At 42.7% G+C, this 19114-nt stretch overlaps 1 protein-coding gene and 1 long non-coding RNA gene across 6 annotated transcripts in view; one reads left to right on the plus strand and one right to left on the minus strand.

Moving 5' to 3' along the window:
- Window positions 1-6421: 6421 nt before the first annotated feature.
- On the minus strand, window positions 6422-11740 carry LOC110553764 (uncharacterized). Its single transcript, XR_002476731.2, has 3 exons — window positions 10896-11740; window positions 7077-7131; window positions 6422-6978 (listed from the first exon to the last, which is right to left on the minus strand). It is a non-coding gene; the product is annotated as an uncharacterized LOC110553764 (long non-coding RNA).
- A 292-nt stretch (window positions 11741-12032) lies between these two features.
- Window positions 12033-19114, plus strand: part of Nampt (nicotinamide phosphoribosyltransferase) — a 32927-nt gene continuing 25845 nt past the window's right edge. The window contains exon 1 of one of the 5 annotated variants that reach the window (XM_060366850.1): window positions 12033-12161. In XM_060366850.1, the coding sequence (XP_060222833.1) occupies window positions 12123-12161 (39 nt within the window). In that variant the 5' untranslated portion in view covers window positions 12033-12122. Of the gene's footprint in view, window positions 12162-12699; window positions 12875-13014; window positions 13149-13260; window positions 13399-19114 lie in introns of those variants that run through there. The other 4 variants (XM_021645891.2, XM_021645892.2, XM_021645894.2 and 1 more) reach the window with 4 other exon arrangements.

A 19114-nucleotide genomic window follows, 5' to 3' on the forward strand; every position in this document is an offset into this window, starting at 1 on the left:
GCCTGGGAAGAATTCATGCAGACTCTAGGGGATCAAAGATGCTAACCCAGACTGCTATACCTATCAAAGCTTTCAATCAACATGGATGGAGAAAATAAAATATTCCATGACAAAACTAAACTTAAACAACAGCTACACAGCAACCCAGCCCTATAGAAGATTCTAGAAAAACCAATGAAAACACCCAAGAAAACACAGGTCATAGATAGTTTCACAACAAAAAAATTAAAATAAAACAGGCATTGAAACACAGTAACTCCACCAACTCCACAATAAACTGAGCTAACATTCATTGGCCTCTATTATCTATCAACATCAACGGACTCAACTCTCCAATAAAAAGACACAGACTAACAGAATAGTTAGGGAAACAGGACACAACATTCTGCTGCATCCACGAAACACACCTCTGCAACAAAGATAAACACTGCTTCAGAGTAAAGGGCTCGAAAAATGTTTTACAACCAAATGGACCCAGAAAACAAGCTGGGGTAACTATCCTAATATCTAATAAAATAGACTTTCAACCAAAATTAATCAAAAAAGATGAGGAAGGGTACTTCTTTCTCATCAAAGGAAAAATCCACTAGGAGGACTTCATAATCCTGAACATCTATGCCACAAACATAAGAGCACCCATCTGTATTCCTAAATGAAACATTAAAGCTTAAATCACACATCAATCCCAACACCTTAATAGTAGGAGACTCCAGCACTCCACTCTCACCAAGGGAAAGATCACCTAGACAAAAGCTAAATAAGGAAATAATGACACTTACAGAGGTCCTAAGTTAAGTGCTCCTAATAGATGTCTACACAACTTTTCATCCTAACTCAAAAGGATATAAATTTTTTTCAGCAACTCATGGAACCTTCTCAAAAATTGACCATATAGTAGGGCACAAAGCACATCTCAACAGATAAAAGAATATCAAAATAATCCCTCTGTCCTATCAGAGCACCATAGCCTAATACTAGACCTGAACAAAAACAGAAATAACAAAAAGCCAACATACACATGGAAACTAAACAACTCTCTACTCAATGATAGCTTGGACAGGGAAGAAATCAAAAAAGAAGACTTCCTAAAATTCAATGAAAATGAAGGCACTACTTACCCCAGCATTTGGGACACAATGAAAGCAATGCTACAAGGAAAGTTCATAGCACTAAGTGCCTCCAGAAAGAAGTTTGAGACATCTCATACCAGCAATTTAATGACATACCTAAAAGTTCTGGGAAAAAAAAAAAAAAGCAGACACACCCAAGAGGAGTAGATGGCTGGAAATAATCAAACTCAGAGCTGAAATCACTGAATTAGAAATAAAGAAAACAATTCAAAGAATCAATAAGACCAAGAGCTGGTTCTTTGAGAAAATCAATAAGATAGACAAACCCTTAGCCAAACTAACTAAAAGGCAGAGAGACACCATCCAAACCAGCAAAATCAGAAATAAAATGGTGACATAACAGCCACTGAAGAAATCCAAACAATCTTAGTAGGTCTTACTACAAAAAACTATATGCCACAAAATTTGAAAACTTAAATGAAATGGACAATTTTCTTAATATATTCCATTTACCAAAATTAAATCAAGATCAGGTATATAGATTGAATAGTCCTATATCCCACAAGGAAATAGAAGCAGTCATCAAAAGTCTCCCTTCCAAATAAAAGCCGAGGGCCAGACAGTTTCAGTGCAGAATTCTACCAGACCTTCAAAGAAGAGCTAACCCCAATCTTCAAACTATTCCACCAAATAGAAACAGAAGGAACATTACCAAACTCGTTCTATGAAGCCACAGTCACCTTGATACCTAAACCACACAAAGACCCAACAAAAAAAGAGAACTTCAGACCTATCTCTCTTATGAACACTGACGCAAAAATAGTCAATAAAATACTTGCAAAACAAATCCAAGAACACATAAAAGGTATCAATCATCATGACCAAATAGGCTTCATCCCAGGCATGTAGGAGCGGTTCAATATACAGAAAATCCATCAATGCAATCCACCATATAAACAAACTGAAGGAGAAAAACCACATGATAATCTCCTTAGATGCTGAAAACGCATTTGACAAAATCTAACACCCACTCATGTTTAAAGTCTTGGAGAGATCAAGGATACAAGGCACTTATCTAAACATAGTAAAGACAGTATACAGCAAGCCTATAGCCAACATCAAACTCAATGTAGAGAAACTTAAATCAATCCCACTGAAATCAGGGACAAGACAAGGCTGTCCACTCTCTCCACTCTGTCCACTCTGTATCTCTTCAACAGAGTACTTGAAGTCCTAGTTAGAGCAATAAGACAACTAAAGGAGATTAAGGCGATACAAGTTGGAAAGGAAGAAGTCAAAGTATCACTATTAACAGATGATACGATAGTATACATGAGTGATACCAATAATTCAACCAGAGAACTCCTTCAGGTGACAAACACCTTCAGCAAAGTGGCTGAATAAAAAATAATAATAAAAAAAAATCAATAGCCCTTTTGTATACAAAAGACAAAAGGGCTGAGAAAGAAATTAGGGAAAGTATACCCTTCACAATAGCCACAAATAACAGAAAGTACCTAGTTATGACTCTAACCAAGCAAGTGAAAGACCTGTTTGAAACAAACAAGCAAGCAAACAAACAAAATACTTTCAAGTCTCTGAAGAAAGAAATACAAGAAAGTATCACAAGATGGAAAGATCTCCTATGCTCATGGATTGGTAGGAATAACATAGTGAAAAGAGCCATCCTGCCAAAAGCAATCTACAGATTCAATGCAGTTCCCATCAAAATACCAACACAATTCTTTACAGACCTGGAAAGAACAATGCTCAACTTCATATGAAGAAGCAAAAAACCAGAATTGCCAAACGATCTTGTACAACAACAGATTGTCTGGAGGTATCTCCATCCCTGATCTCAAGCTGTACTACAGAGCAATAGTAATAAAAACTGCATGGTACTGCCATAGAAACAGAATGGTGGATAAATGGAATTGAATAGAAGATGCAGAAATAAAACCACACACCTATGAATACTTGATTTTTGACAAAGAAGTCAAAACCATACAATGGAAAAAAAGACAACATTTTCAACAAATGGTGCGGGTCTAACTGGATATCTACATGTAGAAAAATGCAAATAGATCTATATTTATCACCCTGCACAAAACTAAAGTCTAAGTGGATCAAAGACCTCAACATAAACCAGACACACTGAACCTCTTAGAAGAAAAAGTGGGGAAGAGCCTTGACTTCATTGGCACAGGAGACAACTTCCTGAACAGAATACCAACGGCACAGGCTCTCAGATCAACAATCAATAAATAGGACCTCATAAAACTGAAAGGCTTTTGTAAAGCAAAGGACACTGTCATCAGAACAAAACGACATCCTACAGATTGGGAAAGGATCTTCACCAACTCTATATCTGACAGCAGGCTAATATCCAGGATATATAAAGAACTCAAGAAGTTAAAAAGCAACAAACCAAGTAATCCAATTAAAAAATGGAGTACAGAGCTAAACAGAGAATTCTCTGTAGAAAAATATCAAATGACAGAGAAACACTTAAAGGAATATTCAACGTCTGTAGCCAACAGGGAAATGCAAATAAAAATGACCCAGAGATTTACCTTACACCCATCAGAATGGACAAGATAAAAAACTAAAGTGACAATACATGCTGGAGAGGATGTAGAGAAAGGGGAACTCTCTTCCATTACTGGTGGGAATGTAAACTTGTACAACCACTTTGGAAATCAATCTGGTACTTTCTCAGACAATTAGAAATAGTGCTTCCTCAAGATCCAGCTATACCACTCCTAGGCTTATATCCAAAATATACTCACGTACATAACAAGGACATTTGCTCAACCATATTTGTAACAGCTTTATTCGTAATAGCCAGAATCTGAAAACAACCTAGATGTCCCTTAACTGGGGAATGGATACAGAAATTGTGGTACATTTACCCAATGGAATACTACTCAGCAATTAAAAATAAGGAAATCATGAAATTTGAGGGGGAAATGGTGGGATCTAGAAATGATCATCCTGAGTGAGGTATCCCAGAAGCAGAAAGACACACATGGTATATACTCATTTATAAGTGATATTAGACATATAATATAGGATAAACATACTAAAATCTGTACACCTAAAGAAGCTAAGCAAGAAGGAGGACCCTGGATAAGATGATCAATCCTCATTCAGAAAGGCAAATGGGATGGGTGTCGGAAGAAGGAGAAAACAGGGAACAGGAGAGGAGCCTACCACAGAGGGCCTCTGAAAGACTCTACCCTGCAGAGTATCAAAGCAGATGCTGAGACTCCTAGCCAAACTTTGGGCAGAGTGCAGGGAATCTTATGAAAGAAGGGGGAGATAGGAAGACCTGGAGTGGATAGGAATTCCACAAGGAGAGCAACAGAAGCAAAAAATCTGGGCACAGGGGTCTTTTGTGAGACTGAAACTCCAACCAAGGGCCATGCATGGAGATAGCCTAGAACCCCTGCACAGATGTAGCCCATACAGCTCAGTCTCCAAGAGGGTACCCTAGTAACAGGAACAGGAACTGTCTCTGACATGAACTCAGTGGCTGGCTCTTTGATCACCTCCTCCTAAGGGGGAAGTAGCCTTACCAGGCCACAGAGTAAGACAATGCAGACATTCCTGATGAGACCTGATAGGCAAGGGTCAGATGGAGGGGGATGAGGACCTCCCCTCTCAGTGGACTTGGAGAGGGGCACGGGCAGAGATAAGGGAGTAAGCGTGAGATTGAGAGAGGATAAGGGAGGGAGCTACAGCTGGGATACAAAGTGAATAAACGGTAATCAATATAGAAAATTAAAATTTAAAAAAAAAGATGGGAAGTCCACTTTGTATTCATCAAAGGAAAAATCCACCAAGATGACATCTAAATTCTGAACATCTATGCACCAAATGCAAGGCCACCCACAGTCTTATAAGAAACATTACTAACGGTTAAATCACACAATGAACCCCACACATTGATAGTGGGAGACTTTAATACCCAACTCTGACAAATGGACAGGTCAACAAGACTGAAACTAAACAGAGACAGAACGAAAATAACCAGTGTTATGAATCAAAAAGGACCTAACGGATGTCTACAGACTATTTTACCCTAACACAAAAATGTATACCTTCTCAGCATCTCATGGAACCTTCTCCAAAATTAAGCATATACTTGGTCACAAAGCAAGCCTCAAGAGATACAGGAAGATTGAAATAGCCCCTTGTATCTTATTAGACCACCATAGGTTAACAACGGAAACATGTTCCAGCCCCAGCAAGTAGCAGAACTCGGGAGCCTCAGCAATGCCGGCCTGGCTTTAGAGTCAGGGACTGAAGATAGAGGTTACAAACTCTCTCCACAGCTAGAAAAGCAGCTGAGGCCAGTCATGAGTCTGGGGTGTCCTTGCATGGAAGCCCGGAGAGGCCATTGTGTGAAACTGTGAAGATGAAGCCTGGATCACCTTGAAGATTCCAAAATGTTGATGATGCCAGAGCCTTGGGATGCCTGCAGAGGAAGTCTGCTAACAGGGAGTGACACTGCCTGAGAGAATGAAGGGTGTGGCAGTCAACAAAGCTGAAAGGAGCTGGGGAATCTGAAGAACGTTTTGACATCTGACATAGAGATGCAAAGTTTGGAGTTTGCCCAGCTGGTTCTCAGTCCTGCTTTGGTCAAGCATTTCCTTACTATGCTCCCTGTCCTCCAATTTGGAATGGTAATGTATATCCTGTGCCATTGTTTGTTGGAAGTATGTGATCTGCTTTTTGATTTTGATTTCACAGGGGATTACAGTTAAGAGATTGCATGAGTGTCATAAGAGACTTTGAACTTTGGACATTTAAACAAGTTTAAGAATGTTACAGACTATGATTTTGAAAGCTAGAGTAAATGCATTTTTCATTATGATATGGCTACAAGCCTTATCAAGTAGAATGTGGTGGTTTGAATAAAAACAGCTGCCATAGATCCATAGGGAGTGGCACTATTAGGAGCTGTGTGTGGCCTTGTTGGAGTTGGTGTGGCTTTATTTGAGGTGTGTCAGTAGGAGCAGGCTTTGAGGTCTCAGAAGCTCCAGCAAGGCCTAGTGTCCCACCGTCATTTTCTGCTGCCTGCCGATCTGGATTTAGAACTCTCAGCTACCTCTCCTGCACCATGTCTGCCTACCTGTCACCATGCTTCTAGCCATGATGATAATGGACTAAATCCCTGAACTGTAAGCCAGCCCTAACTAACTATTTTCCTTTATAAGAGTTGCCATTGTCATGGTATCTCTTCCCAACAATAGAAACCCTAAGACAAATATCTTGCCAAATTAATTGCATTGCTCTGCTTACATGTCTGCTAGTACTTTATATGAAAATAAGTGTATAATTAATGCTTTCAGGTGGTGGCAATAAAAATTTATTGAACAGAAGCTCAGATTATTTTTTAGGACTCTAATTATTAAAAACATAGCTATCCATGTATCCACGCACAGTGGCTCAAGCCTATAATTTCAGCACTCAAAACACTGAGGTAGAGGCAGGCGGATCCCTGTGAGTTTGAAGCCATCCTGGTCTACAAAGCAAGTTCCACGACAGCCAGAGCTGTTACACAGAAAAACCCTGTCTTGAAGACCTCCAACCCAAATTCAACAAACAAACAAACAATAAATAAGAATTCTGCTGTAAGTGAATTTGAAAGCTCAGAAACAAGAGGTGATGACCTAAGGTAAAGTGAAGGAGCGGGACAATTAATCTGAACTAAATTAGTTTCTCTGAGCCTGGAGGAAAAAGGAAACGTGTGGGGTCTGTTGGGATTCCGAAGGTTAGTCTCTACAGCTTCTAAGGAAGGCTTGTTTCTCTCACTACATATCCAATGTCAGTGGCTCCGATTCATCTCTTGTTCCTGTGAGTCAGGTGGTTTCATCAGCCCCTGTGTAAAATGTCACAGTCTCTGTAACAGGAAGAAAGGAGAAACGGAAAATCATACTCTCACTCATAATGTTCCTCCCACACATCATCTTAGGCCACATTTTGGCTAAAGCCACTTACAGGACTGAGGTGGTAACTGAGTTCAGCAGAATGTGAATGTAGAGGAGGGCTCTCTCTATAAATGAGCAAAGGAATAAGAAAGGATGTCAGATCTGAGTGAACAGAGCTATATGTGTTGATTCAGTAAATATTTACTAGTCCTCAATATGTATCCAGCACTCCACTTTCCTCTGAGAACAGATCTGTGCATAAGTTATACCTCTGCTCTCATAGCTATTATGGGTTAGGGGAGTTCCTACCTGATGGCCTTAGTTTTACCTAAGCCATAGGCAACTACATCATCTTCTAAGACAAAGGGATGGTTTGGAGGTAAGAATTTAGGAAGGATAATATTTTTAATAACCGTTAAGCAAAATGGGGTAGAAGCTAAGGAAATGCAAGGTTCCAGATGCTATGCGTGGCTAGCTCAGTCATGTGGTGTTCTCTCTTACCACATGACAGCCTGACTACTTTAAAATGCTCTTCAGGTCTGAAGATTGGAGGGCTTTGAGAGAAATCAGAAAGAGGTGATCTCGGTATAAAGAAATGGAGTCCTAGCCAGGTGGTGTTACGTATTGAATATAAATGTGCCCGTAGGCTTGCATGCTGACGATTTGATCCCCAGCTGCCGGGACTACTTTGGGAGGTTCTGGGAACTATGAAATGGAGCTTAGGTAGAAAAAACAAGTTACTAGCAGTCCTTTCTAATCCCTATCTGTACCTGTCCCTAACCCTTTCCTTATGCCTCTCTGCTTCCTATCTCCCATGTGGGACAAGCTTTGCTCTATCTTGGCCTTTCAACCATGGTGAAGGCCAAGAAAAATGGAGTGAAGCAAGTGACTGTGGACTGAAAACTCTAAGACAATGAGCCAAGACTCTTTCCTCAGGTTGTTTCTTTGAGGCGTTTACTACCTGATATGTTGTAGCAATGAAGGGCTAACACAAACAATTGACAATAGGATCATTGATGTTGGTATCAGAAACTTTAGGGAGTCCCACATTGGGTACCGCATGTTCCTTTCATCAATAAAAACCAGAATCAAAAGGAAAGCTTGAAGACAACTTATTAGAGTTTGAGGGAAAAAATAAGGACAGGAAATCTGAAAATCTTGGCAATGGGAAGTCAGAGACAGAGAAAAGAAAGGTGTGCCTTTTGTTAGCACCCCCATAGTGAAAGGGGAGATATATTCACAGGAAGAGTGAGAACGACCATGGCTATCATGGAAAGCATGCCCACGTTTTAGAAAAGGAAGAACAAAAGAAAGGTTCAGCTCTTCTGAGTAACTCAGAAAAATCAGTCAGGCTTTGCAGAGCTGCCTGGTGGTGGCTCTGTCAGCCACTGCACAGGGGCAGGGTATCTAGGGTAAATAAGTACAGGGTCTCCATTAAGGGGATAATTAGTCTTCCAGCTTCTCAGCCTGGCTTTAGGGGGGGTCAGCCTTTCTGGGTTAGGGTGGGATAGCCTATTGGCCAGGTGATTGACAGGTCCTGTTAGATTAACTGGGGAAGAGAAAGTCATATGTAATATTTTAGTTTGTAGAGCAGTTCAGAATGTCATGTCTCTATCCAGGGCCAGAGGGAGATTCCATTCTTTTGACCAGGAGGAAATAGCTTTCCCTTTACATGTCTCAACCAAGTGCTAATATCTCCGAGGCTACTGAACACTTATGAACTGTCCACTTCCAAGATAGTTCATAAGCCTTTGGAATTAGTTTGCGAGAAGAATTTGGAAAAGTTTGAAGGCTGACAATGTAATAAAAGCTTAAGGGCTACTCTCTTGGAAGACAAAGAAACCTGAATACTGGTAAAAGGACAAACAGTAAATACTTACAAAGTTTCACAGGGAGTAAGAAATCTTTGTGATTTGAATTAGAAGCATTCATATAACACTGTGAAACTCCTCTACATTTTGTCCACGCTGTAAGTCTTGGGTAAAGCTAAGCTTAAGAATGATGCAATAATTACTGTGACAGAGGAAATGACATGGCAATCCAGCATTCACACTGCTAGTATTGTTGCTACCAGACACTTTCAGCAACATTTACACTTATAATAAGAAGCACAATGCAGAAAACAAAAATATTTTGAAACATATAGTCTTGCAAAAAGGGAGCAAATTCAAAGGGACAAGGAAGATGTGATCATTAAAGGCAATTAGAAAAAGCCAAACATTCTGCACTGGGACAGTAGGACAATGTTTTGAGGACATCTCAGGAACTGGCTTCATCCCACTGATCTGAGTTCCAGGGTACAGAAGTGTAAAATTATTTTAAAAGATTACCCTTGAGAAGGGAGCAGAACTGGGATGCACTACTCACTTCTCACATGGGAAGTTGCTTTCCCAGAGTCACTTGACCACGCTTAGATACCCGGGTTCTTAGAGGCTGTTACTACCATGGCCAAAGGAAACCAGCTGCAGCTGGAGCAAGGGGCAGACGTTAGTGTTCCACATGAGGCTGGTTTTATAGGTATACAGAACGCAGGTCATGGGATCACAGAGGCTTTTCCACCAAGTAAAGCCGGAGAAGCCGGTCAGTGTGCTCTTTGGTTGGAATCTCACAGCCAGTCCCATGGAGACGACGTGTGAAGCTAGAAGAGCAAAGCTGAAGATGGAGTAGATGTGGGGCACGTGGGGCACTTGCCAGGATCAGGAAGAAACCACATGCGCCACAATAAGAATGACCGTCCAAGCCTCAGAGATCACATCCTGCCAACATGCGCCCCAACTGCCAGACACGAAGTTACGCAGCTGCAGGACCTGATTTTGGTCTTGCCGCATCTCCAATTCACTTTGTTTCTATCCCTCATCTCTGTGCTCTTGTTTCGGGAACGCTTACTCTGTGCTATTGTATCTGAAAGTCCAATGGTTGTCTTAAGCTCTGCAGAGAATCTGGACTTGAACTTCTGAGATACTAAGGATTCTCGAAGACGGACTAAATGCATTGCATACTATGAGATGGTCATTACTCTTTGAGGCCAGGAGCAGAAAGTCATGGTTTGAATATAAAATGTTATCTACTGGCCCGTGTGTTGAAAGCTTGTCAACTAATGGTAATATTTTGTGAGGTTATCAAAATATTATGATTTGGAGCCTTGCTAGCAGTGGGAAATCAGGGCGTGTTCTTGGGACTAAACCTTGTGTCCTTCTCCTCGCTGTCCTCACCCCCATTTCTGGCTTCTTTGACGTGAGAAACTTTCCTGTCACACATTCCACCATGGTCCACTTCCCCACTCTTAAGTCAAGAATATGTCAAATACAGGCTACGGACACTCAGAGAAAATACATCTCACCATCTGAGTGTCCTTCATTTGGATTCATTCTAAGTTAAAAGTCCTAAACAAAGTCAGATTCTATATGCAAATTATATTTTTTTAATATAATATCCCTTAAAATAATTATTAAAATTAAGAATGCTTCTCTGGACACCATTAATATTCATCTCCTATAGCATAAGTGATAAGCATATTTCACTTAGAAAAATACTAAGTTAAAAGATCTTGACATCCTTTAATAATCCAATCAGCTGTATTTTCTCAGTCATTGATTTGGACTATTAAATCTTAGACAAGTAGAAGTGAGCAAAATTTCTAATGATGACAACTGGACCCCACATAACATTGTGACATATGCATATTTACCTTCCCTTTAAAGGTGAACCTAAACATTTTAGCTCTGCTATATTTGTTCCCATTGCTACTTTTTTACTGTAGTGACAGAACACCATGACCAAGAGAACTTATAAAAGAAAGCATTTAACCTGAGGGATCACATTTGCAGAAAGCTAGAGTCTGTGACCACCATGGTGGTGTCAGTCAGCTTTCATCACTTCTACAATATACCTGAGAAAATCAGCTCTGCCGAGGAAAGGGTTTATTTTGGCTCACAGTTTCATTGCTCAGTTTCGTGGCCATCTTGCTTTATGCTTGTGGTGGCATGGTTCATCTCACCCAGAAGAGACAGAGAAAGAAATGAGACAGAGTTCCAGTATCTCCAACTCCTCAGTTATGGAACTACCTGCAGTCAGACCCCAACTCCTAAGAGTTGTGCCACTTCCCACTTGTCAGAGGCCCGCAGTCAACATTAGCATATAGGTCTTTGGGGGTGTCATTTAAGATTCAAACTCTGACAAACTCATTGCTATCTTTTCCTCTAAAGACTGCTGTGGGATTGAGCCAGTAATAGGTCTGCGGTTAAGTTCTTGAACTTAACTAGCTTTGTCAGTATGCTTACGATGTTAACATTTTTACATTTTGAATCTTTTCCATTTTTATACAAGAAAACTCAACTTCAAAGATTGCAAGATCAAATTTTGCTTTTTAAAAACGCTGCCGTAAACAAAGACTACTTTGTAATCAGAATACTTTTTTTTTTTCCCTGCATAAAACGGCCTAGAACAGCGGTCAATTGTAGATAAATGGATTCCAGGAAGCTACTAACTTGATGCAGTCTGTGCCAGTTTTCTTATACCGATTTCCCCTGCTACTCGGATTTTATAAAAAACAAACCAAAAAAAGAAAACACCGTAAATCTTACAATTGCTAAATGCTATTAAACACGCAAAGGAAATTTTAGTTTTACAGTTTTACGCAAAAAAAAAAAAAAAACCCTGCAATTATGAATGTGAAAACGGACCAAGAGGATGGTTTCAAGGCTATTGGATGACGTCATCAGACGTCATTCGCTTATTTGGGTGGCTGCAAGCTCTATTCCCAGAATTTAACGATTTAAAGGAAAAACAAAAAACAAAACAACCAACCAACCACAACAACAACAACAAAAAACAGGTCCACCGTCAAAGACTTGGCTGGACGCCTTTTACTTCCCAACACTATTAGATTCAATCTGGTCCTGTCCCTACACGGTCCGGGAGGATTGACTTTAACTTTCCCCTTTAGACGCAAAGGACCGTTTAGACTTTTTGCAGGAAAAGTCAAGCAGCCTTCAGAGGATCAAGGCGCTCAGCTTCAGACAGGGAGAAGGAAAGCGGGTCCACGCAGCAGGACAACTCAGACCTCAGGCAGCTCCTCGGATTTTAAAGAAAAATCTACAGGATCTAGATCGGCAGAATGGGAAGGTTCCATCTGTACTCCGAGAGGGAGACAAAGGTAATTCAGCGCGTGCGGGAACAGGGAGACGACAGTGGGAGGCTCCGCGGCCCAAGCCGGGTGGCGTGACTCCAGCAAGGCTCCCAGGACGAGCAGGGACTGGGTAGGACAAGAGGAAGGTCCGGGTTGGGGCGGGCAAAGAGGCTCGCGGAGGGAGGGGCGAGGCTGGGAACGCCCAGGCCACGCCCCGCGTCAAGCCCCGCCCCGCCCCAGGCCACGCCCCTCGGAGCCGGAGCACTGGCGCGGAGGCGGGCGGCCAGGTCACGCGCTGGGGTGACCGACGGCCTCAGGCCTGGGGCGGGCGCCGCTGAGGCAGCGCGCGTGCCTCACGTCCTCCTTGCCCCCCGCGCCGGCGCTGCGCACGCGCAGCCGTGCCCCGCCCCTTGTCCCCGGGGTGGGCGGGGCCGGGGCCGAGCGGGGAAGCCGCGGGAGCGCTGGGCCAGGGGAGCGCACCAGCCTCCGCCGCCGCGTCACGGACCCGCCCGCTCTCCCGGCCCCTCCCCGCGCTCCGTTCCCGGCTCTCCCGCCCCCCCGCCCCCTCCCCCGCGAGCGAGCGAGCGGTGACTTAAGCAACGGAGCGCTGCGAAGCCCATTTTTCTCCCAGCTCGCACCCGCGCCGGGCAGCTCGTGGCGCGGCGCCTCCGCTCCGGCCCGAGATGAATGCTGCCGCAGAAGCCGAGTTCAACATCCTGCTGGCCACCGACTCGTACAAGGTGGAGCTGCGATGGGGGCCCGGGGGCCGGGGGGCGACGGGAGCTAGGGCGGCGGGATGGGGCAGGTGGAGGAGCCGCAACGCGGCGGCTGAAGGATGGAGGCGCGGGCCGGAGGCGGGGCCTGCGCCGCGGCGGGGGCGCGGCCGAAGGCTCGGCGGGATGGGTGCACGCTGCCGCTCCGGTCGCCGGCGGCGGCCTTGGCTCCCCGGCCGGGTGCGCTGGATGAGACAGCTCGGCCATCGGGCTGGTTAGGTAACGGCGCCAGGCTGGGCAGGTACGTTCCTGCCCAGGGGAGCGCGGGGAGAGGTCCTGGCGGCGTGCCCGGCACCCAGCCAGCGGCCCCCAGCGTGGAGGACATACCCGACCCCTGAATTCAGCCGTCCCACTCCTCTGGGCTGCGTTTCAAACTCCTTTGCACCTAGGGATCATTCACGTGCTTGGCCCAGCTTGCAGAGGCCAATGTGCTCTGGCTCTTTCAGGGTCACTACAGGATTTCTGTGAAAAGGAAAGTGAAACACCAGGAGGTAAAGGAACTGGAGTTTTAACCCTGGAGAACTTGTGGGGAGGGAAATGGCACATTTACTTTAAGGTGCCTATTGATTTGGCTTTTGCAGTAATCCCATTTGAAACGCACCTTAGCAAAGAGAGCAGTGATGAGGAAATGTCCCTCCGATCTTTAAGTTAAGTTTTGTTGGCCAGGATGCTTAAAAGGTAAAATACCAGTCCAGAACTAGGACAGATTAAATTTTAGATTTCAAGTTTAGTAATTACTTGAGCATCGTGATGGTTTTGAGTGTAGTGATTAGGTGTAGTACTCTCGTGTTTTTGTTTTGATTCTTTGCTTTTTACTTTTTAACCCTGTAATCTGAGTGTTTCAGAAAGTCTCATTTTGATTAAATTCTAGTTTGTCCATTTCTTAGTAATCTATTTATTGTAAGGAAGTGAGTTTTCGTTTTAAGAGATGCAAAATTTATTAACAGGTGGTCTTTCACATAATTTTATAATTTCACGTTAGTTTTTAGAGGCAGAATTTCTGTGTAACAGCCCTGGCTGTCCTAGAACTTGTTTTGTAGATGAGCCTGGCATCAGAGATCTGCCTGCCTCTGCCTCCTGAGGATAAAAGGTGTGTGCCACCACACCCTGCTTCAGATGGCATTTTAAAGTAGAAATCACCTTTGCAAGATTGCTGTCATTGCTACTGTGGTACTTGAGACTCAAAAAAACAACAACAACAACAAAAAAAACCACCTCTGCTTGATTTAGTTCAATTGAGGTTTGGGGACATCCATAGTGATTTTAGAAAAGTAGTTCATAGTTTTGTAAAATTTAACTATGTCAAAATTATTTTCAGATATTTACTGTATTATGTATGAAATGATTGAATTTTCATGGGAAACATAAACAGATCTTAAGTGCAAACTTTAAAAAGGTTAAGCCTAGAAGAGCTCATCTTTAAGCCCGACACTCAGAGGCCAGGGAGGTCGATTGCTGTGAGGTACAGACTAGCATGCCCTCCATAGCAGGTAGGGACAGCCAGAGCTCCGGATCTTAGAAAGAAAGCAGTAGCTCCTTTGACTGTGATGAGTATCAAATGTGAAGCTGCTTTAGCAGCAGGTTTTGGTGGTTTTTGGAGACTTTGGAGACACTTTTACTTAATAAATAATCTTAAAGCTTTCTAACCTCTTAGCAAGTTATGATTATCTGCATGATTATAATTTTCATATAAATTTTATTCCTGCCCAGTCTCATTACACTGATATGAAGTATTTATCCTTTACTTTTTGCATTTTTAACTTAGGTAGAGAGGTAGCCAAAATGCTGTACTTGAGATTACAAGTAATGAAAATTCTTTTCTCTGGAAATTACATATTCTTGTCAGTACATAGGGTGGGGGCCAAGCGTATAGCAACATGTGGGATGCATTTTCACAGTGTCCTTAAGAAAGGGCGGAACACTTGGGACCGGTGGAGAAGCATTTGAAACACTTCACTTCTGTGATCTCGTATTTCATTATGTGTAATAAGGAGCTGAGAACACAGGCAAATGCAGCTCTTCGGTTTCATCCAGAGTTCTTTTTTCCGATAAAAAGGGCCTGCTCTAACATCTTCAATCATTTATCTTTTCAGAATGACTTAAGGCACAGCTCCTACCCGGCTTTGGTGGCGTTGCACTAACCCAGCTAGGGAAGATGGGTGTAAACAGTCCAGTCATTGCAGTGGTTGGGTTGCAGTCAGGACTTTTCCTGTAAAGGAGGCATGGTTTTTCTTTTTAGCTTACCTCTGGGATCATCAGTTTCCAAATAACCGAGAAGCAGTAAAAGATGCTTTTCTTCTGGGTTCCACAAAACTGTATACGTTTTGTTTGTAAGCGTCTACAGCAGAGAATAGTTTTAACATTTTTCAACATTTTATCTCTAGCAGATTAGCAGAAGACATTGTCATTGTGCTATGTCTGGAAAAGACAGGATACACAAAAGTAGTCCTTCAGCGATGTTCAGGTCCCATCAGACCACTGTGAAATGTGCTGCCAGGGTAACTTGCTTCTCAGAGGCCTCCTAGGCCAGCTGCCTGGAGCTCAGCACTTTAGTCATTCACTATGACATAGTGGAGGAACACGGAGGGAAACAGCAGTGTGTTACAACCCATAGTGGACAAAGACGCTTCCACGAACTGCGTAACTTTCTCGTCACAGTGAAACAGTCAGATGTTGTGTTACCCAATGGCTGACGATCACAGGAAGCTGAGCATTATTGCAGAAGAGATTTAGAGATGAATCAAATGACCAAGTTAGTTCTGTGGAACTTCCAGTGTTTTCCTCTCACTGGTTTCCATTTTTTGTAATTGCCTCTTTGGTGCTTCTAAGTAAATACTGAAGGATTAGGAACATGGACCCATGACACCAGAGTTTAAGAGTGACAGGGGCACTGCTAGGACTCTATGTTTTCTTCTGATGTATCCTTAAAGACACATTTGTGCCAGTCAGTGACATACCTCTGTAATCTTAGCACTGAGAAAGTAGAAGTGGGAGGCTACCCTTGGTTACATATTAAGTCTGAGCCTCGCTGGGCTACATGAGACCTTGTCTTGAAAAAGAGGATGATATTTTGTATATATTTTTTTTCAAATAAGCTTCTTAAATTGTAGAGAAAATTTGGGCAATTGAAGTAAAATAGTAGAGCTGGAAAGATCAGGAAAAGAAAGATACTCGCTATCAAGCAGGGACCCATGTGGTGGAAGGAGAGACTCAACTCCTGCAAGTATTTATGAAGTAGTTTGTGCTTCTGAGCTAAATAGCAATCAGTTCTTTTCTGTGGCTGCAAATTTCTAGGGCTGAACAGACCTTAAAAACTCCTGAAAAGCAAAACTAGTTATTTTTGCTGCTTTTCATACATTAGCTGTAGTGAGTCAGTCGGCCAGGATGGGGCTAGAGGATCCTTTTCTGATGCTGAAGATCTTGTTTTTTAATTATTTCTGAAAAGTTAAAAATACAGGTGTAACTGAAAAAAGTAGGCAAGTACTAGTTGCCTTTGGTGATGAGATACCAGTTTAGAAGGAAAGATCTTGAGAAGCCATCTCAGGACTAGCTATGGAATGCTTTAAAGAAGCATCTAAAGAAAATTACTCCTAATTCCCCATATTGGTTAGGGTTTTATTGCTACACCATGACCATGGCAAATGTTTAATTGGGGCTGGCTTTCGGTCTCAGGTTAGTCCATTATCATCATGGTGGGAAGCATGGCAGCGTCCAGGCAGACAAGGTGCTGGAGGAGCTGAGTTCTACATCTTGATCCTCAGTCAGCAGAAGGAGAGCTATGTGTCATAATAGGTGCAGCTTAAGCATAGAGACCTCAAAGCCCGGCCCCACAGATACACACTTCCTCCAACAAGACCACACCTACTCCAACAAGGCCACACTTCCTAATAGTGGCACTCTTAGAGGCACGTATGAGCCCATACCTATTCAGACCACTGCATCCTCCCAGGAGGATTCTGCTTACCTTAAGTACGCCTCCATCCTCAGCCCCACAGTCATAGTAGGCCAAGGGTGGGAGCCCTTGGGAGTGGAATGTAGAGATGTGGTTGCTTGGCTAACTCCCCACATTAGAGAATGTTCCCACTGTTAAAACGTGGGGCTGCAACCCTCTTATTCTACACGGTGAAAGTTACTGCGTGGCGCCTGGTCGTTGTAGAAGCATTATAGGGGGCTACTTTTTTCGTTTGTGTGTGTACGGCTATGTTGCCTTCATGCGCGTCTGTACCGCACGTGTGCTTGGTGTCTCTGGGTTCCCTGGAACTGGGATTACAGACAGTTTTGACTTGCCATGTGGGTGCTGGGAATTGAACACCAGTGCTCTTCATTAACCTCTGAGCTGTCTCTCCAGAACCTGAGCTTATCTTTTCATCAGGAGAGCAAGAGGGATGAAGTTTTGTTAAAAGACTATTGTCATGGGCTCCCATTGTTCTTCAGGATGCTCTTTGAGCCTTGGGGGCCCTGCCAGTGTAGGAACATTTACTAGTAAGGTTGCTGGGAGTGTGAAGAATTTTATATTTCTCACACGCAACAGAAGTCAAGCAGTGCAGAAGTTAACCAGAGCCAAAAACTTTCTTCTCATAGGCTTTATTATGAGCATATAAAACTGATGAGTATTGCTTAACATTGAACACTGAGCTCTTGATTTTCCTGCTCATTCCTTCCATAGTCTTGAGGAGGGACTGAAGTAGGGTTTGCTTTTTGCCTGTGCTTGGTCTGATACTCACTAGGTAGCCCAGGCTGGCCTTTGGCTTAAGGCATTCTTCTTGCCTTACCTGAGTGCTGGGCTCACAGGCGTGGCTTAAATGGTACCGTTGTTAACCGGGTTGTTCAAGCCTAACTAGGAGGTATTTGTAAAGTCTCATTACACTCCATGTCCAAGTCTAATTCCCTTTTACCTCCAAAAATCCCAGGTAGGCCTGTTTTCTCATCTGACGTAGTTGTGTGCAGTAACTTAATTCCTGGCTCTGCTCTGAGCATCCTGTAATCATATTCCCCTTATTGTGAGATTGGTTGTTTTATATTGTTGTGTTACACACTTCCAGCTGCACCACCTCTCCTCCTCAAGCCCCCAGACTTGTAACTTGTGAGGAGGATCCAGGAGTTGTAGCTCAGTGTTAGAACATACACTTACCATATGTAAGGCCTAGATTCAATTTCCCAGTATCAAAGGGGGGGGGACATGCAGATTACGTTCTGTTTACCCCAGCTTAACACATAATGGCTTCCAGTGTACCTACTACGCAACAGGAGCCCCTTCTCGGCACCTGTGCCTATGTATGATCTCACCTCTTCCGACCTTAGCAGTCCCACGGACCAAAGCATTCTGTACTTTATTTACCCAACAGCATGCAGGGTGTTCAGAGGTTAACAGTTCTCTTCCATGGTTAATTACCCGTGAATTTGCCTAGACAGTTTACACTCTTAACCTGTATTCTCTAAAATAATTCTTTTAAATTTCTCTTAATTGTAGAATATGATTCGCTTCTAGTTCAACAGCCTATGCAACTTTGAAATAATGGTATCTTTTTTAACATAGGAAACATTCTGAATATTTAGGAAAAAGTCAGTTATAAAGCACTATTTTTTTTTAAGTATGCTAAACAAAGCTTAAAAAAATTAAATGCTTGTGGATGAAGACACGGCTCAGCAATATAGAACACTGGCTGCTCTTGCAAAGAGTTCAGTTCCCAGCATCCACATGGTGACTCAACCCTTTGGAAGTCCAGTTCCAGGAGATCTGATGCCCTCTCCTGGCCTCCTCAGTCACTGCATGAATGTGGTACTCAGATACACGCAAGGTACACAACACCCATACACATAAAGTAGGGGCTTTAAATTTTGTAACTGCTATTTTACAGAAGTATAACTGCATTGGTATGATGGAATTTTTTTTTATAATTTTAGACCCTGGTGGAGTTATATTAGACATGTTCCCATTCAACTTTTGGCTCCTGCACTTTTCAGAAAATTAATTAATTTGCCTTGTATATTTGTATTTATGTGATATATATATATATATATATATATATATATATATATATGCATGTTTGTGTGCTCTGAGCTATTCTGTTCCTACAGACATGGTGTTTGAATATGTGTGGAGGCCAGAGATTAATGTCCTGTATCTTCCTCAATTGTTCTCCAAAATAATATATAGAAGTGGGTTCTCCCTTGAGCCCAGAGATCGATAGTTTGGCTAGTCCTAGC

Source organism: Meriones unguiculatus, chromosome 1 (assembly GCF_030254825.1).
Source record: "Meriones unguiculatus strain TT.TT164.6M chromosome 1, Bangor_MerUng_6.1, whole genome shotgun sequence".
Taxonomy (NCBI): Eukaryota; Metazoa; Chordata; class Mammalia; order Rodentia; family Muridae; genus Meriones; species Meriones unguiculatus.